Genomic DNA, 14,401 nt, shown 5'->3' with positions numbered 1-14,401 from the left:
TAGATAGTTACAGTCAAGAAATACTTGAGAGTATCAGGAAGTTAGAAGAAAGGCCTTCCTACTCTGGAGGAAAGCCAGAAGAGTAAAAGGTGATTTATATGGAGTTTCAGATTTGAGCAGATTTCTTTCAGACTTTTTTCAGCCAAAATAGCACTAGCCCCACATTGCTGCATCTTAGTTGCTGCTCTGTTAATCTCTTATGTGTTGTCTTTCATGTGTGCAGGGAGGGGGTAGGATGTTGAAGAGCAGAGATGCCTTTTCTTCCTACCATTTCTCCTTATGCTTACATAGGCAAGCTCCCTTATTCTTGTTTTTATTTCTTCATGTTTCATATGCATCTACAGTGAAAACTGCTTAGGACTGCAAGGGAGTCAGAGAAAATTAGGTGGATGTTAGTTGTGTGGGTTAATGAGAAGTCCTGACAGATGAGGCTATGAGAATCCTAAAGAGAGGTGAAGGCAAGAGAGTATAGAATGGGATCTAGGATTAGGTACCACACAGTTCAGAAAAGGAACAGGGCGATTGAATAATCAAGAGTGTCAATGTCCAAGAAAATTAGTGAGGAGAAGATTCTAGAGGGGACAGCTGTTTCCAGTCTTTCAAGGGCAGAGTAGAAAATTAAGAACTAAGAAACAGCCATGAGGTCTGTTTTTCTATGTGGTCTTTGGGAGAGCAACTATAATGGCCTAGTGTGTGGGAGCAGGCAGACTACAAGTGAGTAGCAATGAAGGTTGTCCATATTGGAGGAGGAGGAGGATGACAAGGATCAAGTTTTTGCAGAGGATGTTTTGGATGGGAAGACTTGACCAGGCTTGTAAGCTGAGGAGGGTGAGAGGTTTGGATCTAAAAGGCTAGGATAGCTAAAAAGGAATCCCAGTAGAGTGAAAGTGTCTCCCTTCCCTTCCCAGGCCTGACAAAGTCACCAGAGAGCTGGGTTTAGGTTGCAGTACTTTAATGTAAGAAATTAAAGGGCAGACCAAGAGGTGGTGGTCAGATGAGCAGAGTGTAGGTGATAAAGGCATCACCTAGCATGGGACTTAGTGGTTAGGCATTTTTGTCTTTATGGCTTTATGGTACCACTGGCACCAGGGATTATATCTTCCACACTCTTTATAAATCCTTTAATTATTTTACCCAGTTCTTTCTCCACTGTCTGGCTTGATTTGGCCAGTTTTTCCTCTGAGGAGGTTGCTGTAATTTGAAGATAAAAATGTCCGGTTATGGTGGGTTCCTATTCACACCTCCATTCTCCCATTCTAACAACATCCTGCAGTACTGGCAGTTGGTGGTAGTTATTTGATCTTACACTTAAAACTTGTCCTTCTAGTATTCTTTTGTAGAGCCTCCTTTCTATGCAAGCTACTGCCCACCCCGCCTTCCTCTGCTTACCACCTCCCCAGGCATTTCCCTTCTTCCCTGGCTCGTACCAGCTGAGGTGGTGGGGCTTGTGGTCTCTTCCAGTTGAGATGACCTACTCTTGAGCCCGTTCTGGGCCTCTTGATTCTCTGTCTTGGTAGATTCTGTCACCAAATTAGCTTTGGAAACCAGCTCTTCTCCGAAGATGGAAGGTTCCTTGGAAAAGTCCTTGCTGATGTGGCTGGCGGGAGTGGACTGGGCAGCTGGAACCAAGGACGTGTAGGGAGTGAGGGGCATAGAAATCTTTTGGAACAGTGTCTCTTTACATGGTGCATTAGTGTTGAGTTATTGCTTAGCTGATTTAAAGTAGAATTAGGGTCCTATGCTAGCATCCATATCCCTGAGCTTCTCAAAGGCATGAGTTTGATTTGTGATGCCATGATTAAGAATTTCTGCTACCCCAACCCCAGGAAATTCCACCTTCTCAGTTAAGAGCCATTTGCAAACACCTTTCCCTTTGCTTGGCTTATATGAGGAGCTTCTTAACCTTGGTTTTTACTTCTGAATGCCAAGTGTTTTTCTCCCTTAGCTTCTCAGACTTCTCCCAGGTTAATCTAGGAAGTTAGCTCACAATTAAACCATGTTAATCTACAAAACTGCACCCATCAATGTTTTAAGTTTTTGGGCTGTGTGGTGTAGTGCCTATAACTAAAGAGATTCCCCTTGTCTCTGGGTGAGCTGAAACATTACCTGCCAACATTTGAGTGTGAAATATTGTCCCCATTACAATTTCTAATGGCTATATAGATGAGTGGTTCCTGGTACCTCCAGATCTATGGCCAGTCAGTGCAGGAGAAAGAATTAAGGCCAACATCAGGAGGGACTGTTGGCTTACTTTTTCCTATCATCATTTCCTTTCTAGTCTTTTGCCACCAACAATTAAGAGGTGCTCTTATGAGACTTACTGGCATCTGTGGGCTGAGTCTTCATGTGGAGTTCATCTTTGGACACTGAGGAGAGAAGATAAAATTTCCAGAGATCTCAAGACAATTAACATGTGAACTGGTCATTTGTTGTCACCCCATTGCAGCTTCTTCAACCTTCCTTACTCTTTGTTGTTTGTTTGCTTTAGATAGGGTTTTGCTTGGTAGTTCTAGTTGACCTGAAATGTGCATGACTACCCTGCTTCTGCTTCCTGAATGTTAGAAATGCAGGTGTGCACCACCATGCCTAGGTAGTCTCTTACGCTTTTCTTCTCTATATTTACCTTAGTATTTCTAAAATACTATGTAATCTTTTTAGAATGTTTATTTTTTCTTCTTCCTCAAATAAAATTTCAATGATGACAGAGGTCTTTAGATAAGGTATTAGTGTATTCTAAGTCCTGGAACTATATGGTACAGAGTGAGTGCTATAGATAGTACTTGATGAGGTGTGTGCATCTTGCTTTCATTGTACCAAGGGAGATAAGGAGGTCTCAAGCAGTGATTTTACTTGGGTTGTGCTAAACCAACTTCTGGTGATAGGATCTAACAGAATCTCTGTTGACCAGTAGTCTGTCCTTTTATGTGTTCAGTCTAGCTTCTGAATCCAGCCTTGGTTTTCTGGGTTCCTGGACTCAGGGGCTATATATCTTAATGCCCACTTTCAGCTGTGGCTTTTTCATTCCCAGTCTTATCATCTTTCCACAAGGGTGATGATGTTGCTTATCTGACAGCCCTGTGGCCTGTAGGAAACTAAGGAGAGCAGAAAAAAAGGCACACTTACCAGGCAGTTCAGCAAGAGAGGTGGCAGCAATGCTGGCAAATAGCAAGACAGTGAAGAATTTCATGGTGGCACTGGAACAGGTCAGCTTTCCCTGGGAAGCTGTGTAGAATGGTGAAGTAGCAGTCTGGCTGGGGCTTTATTTATTTTGGGGAAAGGATGCTGGACAACAGTTGGAAATTGGACCAGGAAGCAAGACAGACTTCCCCTCCAATTCCCACTCTGAATACATTGGGTTATGGGAATTGGTGTTTCTGAGAAATGAGTTGGCAAGAAAGTAAGGCCCCTAGCCTTCCCTTTGGCTTAGCTACTGCCATGCTGTGCCAGCCCTTGGTGCCATCTCTCTGTACCTTTGAAATAACTTCCTGAGTGGGCTCCCTTTCTTAATGTTACTGGTATTATTTTTACAGATTCCCATTTGATTAATTATTATTTGTTTCCTTCAGAAGAGTGAAACTTCTGTGATGCTGAGATTATTCTTGCTTTTCTTGTCATGGTTCCTCCAGCACTTCTCTAGCAGCTGGCTCATATTTGGGTCCAGAAAATATTCCTTATGTGACTGAATAAAAGAAAGACCAGATGGTCCTACAGGGTGCAGACAAACTTTCCCACCAGTTCAGGAATGGAGAAATGAGGCAGGTACAGGAATTCCACCTGCTAGGTTGTGTTCTGGGTTTGCTCACATAGGTTGTCTGATTTGATTAGTAATATTTGGGAAGTTATTTATTAATCAAGAAACTCATATTTTATCTATGAAGTGGTGTCTACCAAGCACATATTTGCATGTGTGTTTTCCTTCATTAATGCAGATTTACTATGAAAAATTAAGGGCTTTATTATGACACCCTATATTATCGTCTTTGGTTCCTTTCCTTTCTGATGGTTCCTTTTCTCTTTCCAATTATTTTCCCATTTATCTACCTACCTACCTACCTACCTACCTATCTATCTATCTATCTATCATCTATCTATCTATCGATCAAATACCTAATCTGTATTTTTTTGAGACAGAATTTATCATATAGCCTTGGCTTAGAACTCACTAGGTAGACCAGATTGGGTTTTATCTCACAGAGATCTGCCTGATCCTGAGTGCATTCTGAGCATGCACCATTAATGCTCTGAGATTCTGACTTAGGGATTGAGCTAGTTTCTTTCTTCATCAGAAGTTTTGATGATGTCTGTGAAACCTGACTCTGAATCATCTCCAGACAAGAAATGTCTGCTGTGGGTTTGAGAGATAGCTCAGCAGTTTAGAGCAATGACTGCTTTTCCAGAGGTCCTAAATTCACTTCCCAGAAATCACATGATGGCATACAACTATCTGTAATGGGCATCTGATGATCTCTTTTGGTGTGTCTGAAGACAGTGATAGTGTACCCACATACATGAAACAAATAAACAAATCTTAAAAAAAATAAAAAGAAAGGTCTGCTGCATCCCAAGACATCTCTCAGATGCATGCTTGCATGCACAGGATAATTCCAGCCTTCAGAGCAAGGAGAGCTTGGGCTGTGCCAACCAGTGTGAATCTTCCTTCTCTGGAGATGAAGCTTCAGGGCCTTGTTCTAGTCCTCCTCTTGCTACATCTGGGATCTCCTTAGGTGAGATGAGGTGGTGAAGGAAGTTTGTTTTGGGCTGCTTTTCATTTTCTCCCTTTCCTGCCTGATTTCTCCTTCTCACCAGCATTGATTCTTCCATTTACTATGAAAATTAAGAATAGGAGGGGACAGATGAGGACACTCACAGGGAGTCCATGGGGGTCCACTGATATATTTTCTACTACATTTAAAAATTCATCATTGCCAGGCTAGGCTATGGAATTAGTTTCTTCTCTTCTGTCCTACATGATAGTCTGCCTTCCACTTAATGCCAGAGAGATCTCACAGAGGTCAAGCCACTTCTTTGTATGAAAGCCTATAGCGATAAAGTACAGACATCTTGGTCCTCTACCTTTTCTACTTTATCCCTGACTTCTGCAAGATGGTCTCTCCTCCCTGAAGTGCTAGGTTTATACTATTGCTCTGTCAAGAAGACTCTCCTGTCTATCTGCCTGCAGTATTTCTATATCCTGCCCTCTATTAGATTTTTCTGCTGATTTTGGACCACCTCCCTCATCATGTTGTCTCCCTTGGTGAGTCATCTGACCCCACAGTGTCTTGTTGATGGTATCCTCCTTTGTTCACTATCATGACCCACTACTATTTATTGCCATTTGTAAACTTTGGGGATAGAATGGCAAATAGACTCATTTGGGCCCTAACCTTATAGCCTTTATTTTCTAGTACTTACCCAGTTTTACTGTCATTATATGATTTGAATCCTACTGGTCTTGTTGGTCAGTTTTCAGGACAGGAACCATTGTTAGTTTATCCCTGCATCTCAATGTATTTAGCACAGAATTTAAATACTTTCTGGATATTCCATTTTGCATTAGTTGAATGAGTTGTTTTGCTTATTTAAAGCTGTCCCTTGGGGAATTATATTATATTATAAGAAGCTCCTTAGTATGGGTGTGTGCCTGGTCCAGAAACTCTGAGAGACCTTCAACAAGTAAGTAGGTCAACTAGAATATATTAAAAGCAGGTGCTGCAGCTGCAATTCAGGTACAACAGAGCTGTCTTTGTTGTATTACATGCTATCTCAAACACAATAAACCCAATTAGATGCAAATTTAATATCGGTAATGAAGATTTTAGTGTAAATATGTCAATACTGCATAAGACATAAGTAGTTCTCAAATATGTCTGAGATGTCATCTAACTGGTGCTCTTTATTTATTTGCTAAATTTTGCTCTTAAGACTTCTAGTGAGTCCTTCTATGTTTATATCTCCTACTCTGTCCCTTCAAGAGCCCAGGATCAGCTCTGTATGCTTGGTTAATAAGGAAAACCCCATTAAGTATTTTTGTAACTCCTTCCTGAGAAAAGAAGTCACAGAAGTTCTTTATATTAATAAGATAACTGACATTGGCCAGATGACCTCATTATCCTCACAATTTTTGTATTATATAAGTATAATTTGTTTTTGTGTTATAAAAGCTACCATCAGCAGGCTAAATGTGAGGAAGACCAGTGACTTTTGTGGAGGACACACAACAGAGCAGCCTGTTTCTGGTGATACATATTACTTAGTTTCTAACCAAATCAATGAGGCTCCTTTCAATGAATTCTGAGATTTAGAGAAAATGAGAGAAGAATCTAAGAAATTTGAAAGCACTAAGGGAAAAAGGGAGGAAGCAGAGCACTTGGCACATATGGGGTGCTACTACTGTGCTGTGTGGCTTTGGTCTACTGCTTTCTGCCTCAGTCTCCTTATCAAGGAGAAAGTTATCTAGATGGATCCTCAGAATTCTATCAAGATTAACATCCCCTGGGCCAGGAGTAAAACCTTCCAGGTCAACAATGAATATTTTCACACTACAGTGCATATCAGAATCAGCCATAATATGCATTTGAACTTTTTTCTCTTTATTTAGATGTAGCCCAGGAATTTAAGACCCAGCCTCCATGGCAATGTTGAGGAATATTATCCAAGATGGGAGGAGGAGTAGCTTCTCAGCAAATATTTCTTTCCTGACAATGATTTTGGGATCCAGAGTACCTGTTAGAGGGAGGGAGGGAGGGAAGGAGGGAGGAAGAGAAAGAGAGAGAAAGAGAGAGAGAGAGAGAGAGAGAGAGAGAGAGAGAGAGAGAGAGAGAGAGAGAGAGAGAGAGAGAGAATTTAAACCCAGAATCACATGCCTGCTGAGCAAGTACTCTATCACTGAGCTATACTCCAGCTGAAGAAAAAAAATTAAGTCATTAATAAACATTCGAAGAGTTTCTCACATAGTCTGATTTGATTTCTATAGCGAAAATACCACAATTAGCTGGTTTTTACACAGAAACCTCTCTCAGTTCTGCACATTGGAGACCACATGAAGGTAGATTAGATGTCTTCTGAGTTTTGAAAACCCTCCATTGCTCCCATTGTGTATTTTATAGGTCAGAGTTTCACTGTGTTTATCCATGGTAGAAACAGGGTAGAGTCTCTTTGATAATAGGTGTAAATTACCACCTTCCAGAGGCTTCAAATGTCACTATCTAAGACCCCATATTTCAACATTTAGCCCACTGCAGCTCTTCAACATTAATACACAGTGGGGAAAATCATGCTAATCCTATAATTAGAGCCTGCCACATCCTCCTGAATGGACAGAATGAAGACCAGCAAGGAGGTCCAGTCAACATGGTGATGTAGAGTAGTTGGGAGTTCTTAACTTACTTCTGGGAGTGTGAATTATAAAACACTATAAAATTTGAAAACCTATCAAAAACCCATTAAAGCTAAACACACCTTTCTTTTATAATTATGTATATATCCCTGGACATAGACGCAAGGAAAATGACTCATGAATCCACTAGAGGATAGGTGTGAGAGTAAAAATAGAATTATTTAAATGAAGACAATCTACACATCTATCAGTAGTTGAATAAAGAGCTATAGAATACAACACAGATTACAAAAAACCATTGTTATTTGGCACAATATTTGGTTTCAAATATTGCTATTTGGAATGTGATAGACAAAATATTGAAACAAAGCTAGGTTCAATGATTATACTACGTATGGTGCAATTTATACAGAGTTCTTCAAAGACAAAGAATTAATGGTTACTAAGATCAGAATATTGGTTATCTTTGCTGTGGTGTTGATGGGAGAAAGTATGAGGGAACCTTCTCAAGTGTGGGAAATTGTCTATATGATTGATAATAATCTGGGATATTATAGTTCAATATTGAAGTTTATTACGCTGATTTAAAATAAGTGTACCCAGTTAACCAAAATATTAAAAATAAATATTAGTTCCATGGATGGATGTCACTGATAAAAAGGAAAACAAAAAATATTGGAAGTATTGACATATGGTCCTTACCCTGGTGTTAAGTTGGAGCAGGATGGAGATTAGTACAGGTGATGGGAAGAAAGTTGTCTTGAGTATACTAGCACTAGGGCAGAATGTCACTGACTGAATCATGTGTCTTAGTGCCTATGGTTGACATTCATGCCTGGCATCAGAGGGTAAAGACAAGTAGCTCTAAGGGCACAAAGAGAAACAGCATGTGATAGTTTAAATAAGCTTGTCACATGGGAAGTGGAACTATTAGGAGGTCTGGCCTCATTGGAGGAGGTATAGCCTTGTTAAAGGAAGTTTGTCACTGTGGAGCCAGGGCTTTGAGGTCTCATATATAAGCTTAAGTCTGGCCAGTGTGATCCATAGTCTTCTTTTGGTGGCCTTCAGATCAAGATGTCGAATTCTCAGTTCCTCCTACACCATGACTTTCTGGACACTGCCATGCTCCAACCTTTGATAATGGATTGAACCTCTGAACCGGTAAGCTAGCTCCAATTGTTGTCCTTTATAAGAGTTGCCTTGGCCATGGTGTCTGTTCACAGTAGTAAAACCTTAACTAAGACACAACATCTGGAAGAGACAACAGCAGAATGAGCAGAGTATGAGGTCTTTGTGAATGCCTTTGCCAGCAGAGTAATGATCTGCACGAGGCAAAAAGGAAATCCAATTCAACTTGACTCAAGAGCTGGTGTTGGTTCAAACTTCTAGAGTCTGACACTGGGCAGTTTATTTTAGGCATATGTAAATAAGCACAGTGCAATTTGGAAAAACTTTCCTGCTGTAACACAATACCATGTGCAAAGGAGGTATGATTATATCGAACTTCTTCTCAAAGTACACATTACTTCTGTGAAGATGAGTTCTAAATATAGGCTACATGTGTTAAGAGCCAGGTGGAGGATCTGATGTGGTCTCAGGGTTATCATACAAAGAGTACAGATTGTTAGCCACTCTGGTCCTGGTTGTGGGAGCTTGAGGGAGTCCCTGGCCATACAGATAGCTCAGAGGTCACTTAGGCTATTAAGTGACTCCAGCATTGCTTGTGGGAGCCTAGCAGAGTCCCTGACTATACAGAGAGCACAAGGGTCACTTAGATTAATTGTGACCTCCATTTCAAACCTTCTATGCAGAGAACAGGTTATACATCTTTTTCATGGAAAAGATAACCCTATGTGTTTAACATTCCTGGTTTCTTTAGTGCTTTTCTATGAGCATAAGGACATTTATGCTCCCATCAAACCAGTGCTCTCACAAGCAGATAGCAGAATGCAGAGGTCTGTGAGTTAAGAAATGCTATGGCTGCTGTCTAACAGGTCTACCTTTTATTTTTATATTTATCTGCCTGTACTGGAGGTTGAACCTAGGCCTCAAGCATCTCAGAGTTATGTTATGTCACTCAGATATACTCCTTTTTTTGAGACAGTATCTTACTGAGATCTGAGGCTCACATGCTAGGTTAGACTGGCTGGCTAGTGACTACCATAGATCTCCAGCCTCTGTATGACTTTTTAGAGTCAAGAGAAACTGTTCTCAAAAGTTACATGGTGACTTGTTTATGTCTCATTAGCTAGAATCACATCACATTTGAGGAACACATCAACCAGCCATTGTTACAGGGGACGGGACATTCTGATAGGCTTTCACTGATTGTGATTTATCTCTTGATATTTTGCCTACTCTGAAAAAGTTAAAGGAAGGAGGTGTCATTGGAATAGTTAGTCTCACAAAGGATAGACAAGAGTATTTAGACAGTATTTAGTGAATGTATCTAACAGTTTGAATTCAATGGGTTCACATATTAATTGGTTTTTATGTTATTCAAATCATGGCTTTAAAATTGTTTCCTAGAAGCTCTCTTTCTGGTTTTCAGCAATATCATAGTGATAAATTCAGTTTTGTTTAAAACCAGTCTCATATTCAACCCAGCACTCTCCTCACTTCCTATCTCTTCCTTCTCGCCCTCTGCTTTTTCTGGTGTGTTTAGGTTAGGAAGAGGGACTAGATAAACATAAAGAGATAAAAATCCTCTTACCCAATTATTCCTGAAATCTTCTCCGGTCAAGACCCAATGACCATATTTTCTATGTGGGAAGAGCCCAATTGACTGACTGGGGAGTGGTGCATTTGAATTGAATTCCTGGAGGGTCTGGGGACTCTCTGATGCAGTTTTCTTATCCACTTTTATCAATAACCATCTCTGGGAGTCTATCTTGAGTCTTTCACATCTGGGAGTCCTTTGCTGAGATGAGCGGGATCTGACAAGATGGCTGAAGCTGCAAGACACCTGGCTCACCGGAAACCCTTATCTTTTCTCTACTTCTATTCAAGCTGAGGAGCCTCTATGGGATCAGGTTGGTTGATTCTGTGTTTTTTTTTTCTTTTTCTTTTCTTTTCTTTTACTTCTTTTTTTTTTTGTGCTGTCCTTGATTCCTCTGGCTCCTACAATCTATCCTCCCCTTCTTTCTCAGGATTCTCCAAGTTCTACCTAATGTTTGGCTGTAGGTCTTTGCATCTGTTTCTATCAGTTGCTGGGTGAATCCTCCCTGATGACAACTGTGCTAGGCACCAATCATGTTTGTTTTTCTGTAGACCCCTTCTTTTAAATAAACTGCTCTGGGTCTACAGATTGTAGCTTGGTTATTATTTTCTTAGTTGCTATTATCCACTTATAAATGAATACATGCCATATTTGTCTTTTTGGGTCTGGGTAACCTGCTTAGAATGATTTTTTCCCTAGTTCCATCTATTTGCCTGCAATTTTCATGATGCCATTTTTTTAAACAGCAAAGTTATGTTTTATTATGTAAATGTACCACATTTTGTTTATTCATTTCTCTGTTGTGGAACATTTAGGCTGTTTCCAGTTTATGGCTCTTATGCATAATGCCTCTACGAACATGGTGGAACAAGGACATCAGTAAAACCCTAACTAAGACACATAATAAAGTTGAGAATTGTCCTCTCAAGGTCTGTGAAGAATTGTGTTGGAATTTAGATGCAGAATACATTGAATCTGTAGATTGATTTTGGTAAAATGTCTATTTTTATTATATTAATTCTACCGATCCATGAGCCTGGGCAGTCCTCCCATCTTTTGATATCTTCTTCTGCTTCTTTCTTTGAACCTGGAAGTTTTTTGTCATGCAAATCTTTCACTTGCTTGGTTATCATTACCCCAAGATATTTTATATCATCTGAGGCTATTATGAAAAATGTTGCTTCCCTAATTTCTTTCTCAATCCATTTGCCATTTTTATATAGGGGGCATCCAGCCACTTTGCTGAAAGTATTTATTAGCTGTAGAAGTTCCCTGACTTTTAGGTCATTTATGTATATCAACATATAATCTGCAAATAAATAATTCTTTTACTCTTCCTTTCCAATTTGTTTCCCCCTTGATCTCTTTCAGTTTTCTTATTGCTTTAGCTAAAACTTCAAGTTCAATGTTGAATAAGTATGGAGAAGGTGAACAACTTTGTCTTGTTGTTGATTTTAATGGAATTGCTTTGAACTTTTTCCATTTAATTTGATGTTGACTATAGGCTTTTTATAAATTTATTATGCCTTTATTATGTTTGGGTATGTCCCTTGTATATCTAATCTCTCCAGGACATTTATCATGAAGGGGTGTTGGATTTTGTCCAAGGTCTTTTTCTGTACCTAATAAGACGATCATGTGTGTTTCTTCTTTCAATTTGTTTAGATAGTAGATTACATCGACTGACTATTGTTTATTGAACAACCCCTGCATCTCTGGGATAAAGCTGGTTAATGATCTTTTTGACATGTTCCTAAATTTGGTTTGCAAATATTTTATCGAATATTTTTGTATCTATGTTCATAAGGGAAATTGTTTGTAATTCTCTTTCTTTGTTGGGTCTTTGTGTGGTTTAGATATCAGGTTTACTATGGCCTTATAAAATGAATTGAAAATATTTCTTTTGTTTCTGTTTCCTAGAAAAAAATGAGAAATATTGGCATTGGCTCTTTTGAAAATCTGGGAGAATTCTGCCCTAAGACCATCTGTACCTGTTTAGTTTTTTTCTTTACTTTTCTTTTTCCTTAGCAGACTTTTAACTACCTCTTCTATTTAACTTAGGCTTATAGGATTAAATTGTTTATCTGATCTTAATTTAACTTTTGTTTATAGTACCTATCAAGCAAAAGTATTAATTTCTTTTAAATTTTCCAATTTGGTAGAGTACAAGTTTTTAAAGTATGTTCTTAAATTTCTCTGGATTTCTTTGGTGTCTGATGTTATGTCCCCCTTTTCATTTCTGATTTTGTTAATTTGGATATTCTCTCTCCACCTTTTAGTTAGCTCAGATAAGGGTTTGTCTATCTTGTTGATTTTCTCAAAGGACCAATCTTCATAGAATTGACTTTTTGTATTGTTCTCTTTGTTTCTATCTTTATTGATTTCAGCCTCATCTTGATTATTTCTTGCTGTCTCCTCCTCTTGGATATATTTTCTTCTTTTTGTTCTAGAATTTTCAGGTGTGCTATTAAGTTTCTAGTACAAGATCTCTCCAGTTTCCTTTTTTTCCTCCTTGTATGTAGGCACTTAATGCTGTGAACTTTCTTCTTAGCACCACTTTCATTGTACTCAATAAGTTTGGGTGTGCTGTGCATTCATTTTCATTAAATTCTAGAATGTCTTTAACTTCTTTTTTAAATCCCTTTCTTGACTCAGTTTTTCACATAGTAGAGAATTGTTCAGTTTTTATGAGTTTATAAGTTTTCTGATGTTTTTGTTGTTGATAACCAGCTTTAATCCATGGTGGTCTGATAGGATGCAGGGCGTTATTTCAATTTTCTTTTACCAATTGAGACTTGCTTTGTGTATGTGGACAATTTTGGAAAGGGTTCTATAAGGTGCTGAGAAGAATGTATATATTTTTAAGTTTGAGTAAAATGTTCTGTAAAAGTATGTTAGGTCCATTTGATTTATAGCATGTTAGCTTCAGTTTTTTAGCATGTTTAGTTTTTGTCTGGATGACCTGTGTCCATGATGAGAGTAGGGTATTTAAGTTTCCCATTATCAGTGTGTGAGGGTCAATATATGACTTAAACTGTAGTAATGTTTCTTTTATAAAAGTGGGTGTCCTTGTATGTGGTACAAAGATGTTAAGAATTGAAATGTCATCTTTGTGTATTTTTCTTCTGCTGATATATGATATCTATCTATATCTGTATCATCTATCTATCTATATATCATCTATCTATCTATCTATCTATCTATCATCTATCTATCTATCTATCTATATATCTATCTATCATCTATCTATCTATCTATCTATCTATCTATCTATCTATCTATCTATCTATCGTGTTCTTTCCCAGTTTTTTCAATTAATTTTGGTTTGAAGTCTATTTTGTTAGATATTAACAAGGCTGTGCCAGCTTGCTTCTTAGGTTTATTTGGTTGGTATATCTTTTTCCCAACTCTTTCCCCTGAGGTAATATATATTCTTGATTTTGAGGTATGTTTCTTAGATCTACCTGAAGGATTGTCTCTTGCTTTTGCATCCATTCTGTTAGTCTGTTTTTTTTTTCAATATTGGGGAATCGAGACCATTGACATTAAAAAATATCAATGACAGCGATATTCCTGTTATTTTGTTGTGTTTGTGTGAGTGAATGAGTGTGTGTATGTGTTTCTGTTGCTTCGGCTTTGCTGGTGTGAGATTGTTCATTTCCTGTGTTTTAATACTAGTGTTGGAATTTTTTTCCCTAGTCCTTTCTGTAGAAGTGAATTTGTAGATAGATAAAAATTGGTTTAAATTTAAGTTTGCCATAGGAATATCTTATTTACTTGTCTTTATCATGGAATATCTTACATCCTTCATCTACGGTGACTGACTGTGGTCTCTTAGAGTCTGAGCACATATATCCAGGTCCTTTTGGTTTTAGAGCTCCCATTAAGAAATCAGGTGTAATTCCAATAGGTCTCCTTTGTATGTTACTTAGTCTTTTCCCTTGCAGTGTTTAATATTCTTTTTTTTTTGTTCTGTATATTTCATGTTTAGATTATTATGTGACAAGGGGGCTTTCTTTTCTGATTCAACATATTTGGTGTTCTGCATGCTTTTGTACCTTTATAAACATCTCCTTCTTAAGGTTAGGAACATTTTATTTTTCTGTGATTTTTGTTGAAAATATTTTCGGGGCTTTCCAGCTGGGATTTTCCCCCTTTCTCTATTGTCATTTCCAGTAGGTTTGGTCTTTCCGTAGATTTGATGTGACAGATTTCCTAGATGTTTTGTGTCAGGAGTTTTTTTTAAAGTTAACATTTTCCTTGAGTGATGTATTTATTTGTTCCATAGTATCTTTCAATGCCTGAGATTCTTTCTTCCATCTTGTGTATTCTGTTGGTGAAGCTTG

At 38.4% G+C, this 14,401-nt stretch overlaps 1 protein-coding gene across 1 annotated transcript; it reads right to left on the bottom strand.

Annotated features, from left to right (window-relative positions):
* Positions 1-946: 946 nt before the first annotated feature.
* On the bottom strand, positions 947-3,222 carry LOC308438010 (glycosylation-dependent cell adhesion molecule 1-like). Its single transcript, XM_080939289.1, has 4 exons — positions 3,124-3,222; positions 2,322-2,366; positions 1,428-1,619; positions 947-1,191 (listed from the first exon to the last, which is right to left on the bottom strand). The coding sequence occupies exons 1-4, from the start codon at positions 3,185-3,187 to the stop codon at positions 1,061-1,063; spliced, it is 432 nt and encodes a 143-aa protein (XP_080795415.1). The 5' UTR covers positions 3,188-3,222; the 3' UTR covers positions 947-1,060.
* Positions 3,223-14,401: the final 11,179 nt, after the last annotated feature.

The sequence above is a fragment of the Micromys minutus genome, assembly GCF_963924665.1.
Source record: "Micromys minutus genome assembly, chromosome: 27".
Classification (NCBI taxonomy): Eukaryota; Metazoa; Chordata; class Mammalia; order Rodentia; family Muridae; genus Micromys; species Micromys minutus.
This window is presented reverse-complemented; position numbering and strand designations above follow the sequence as displayed.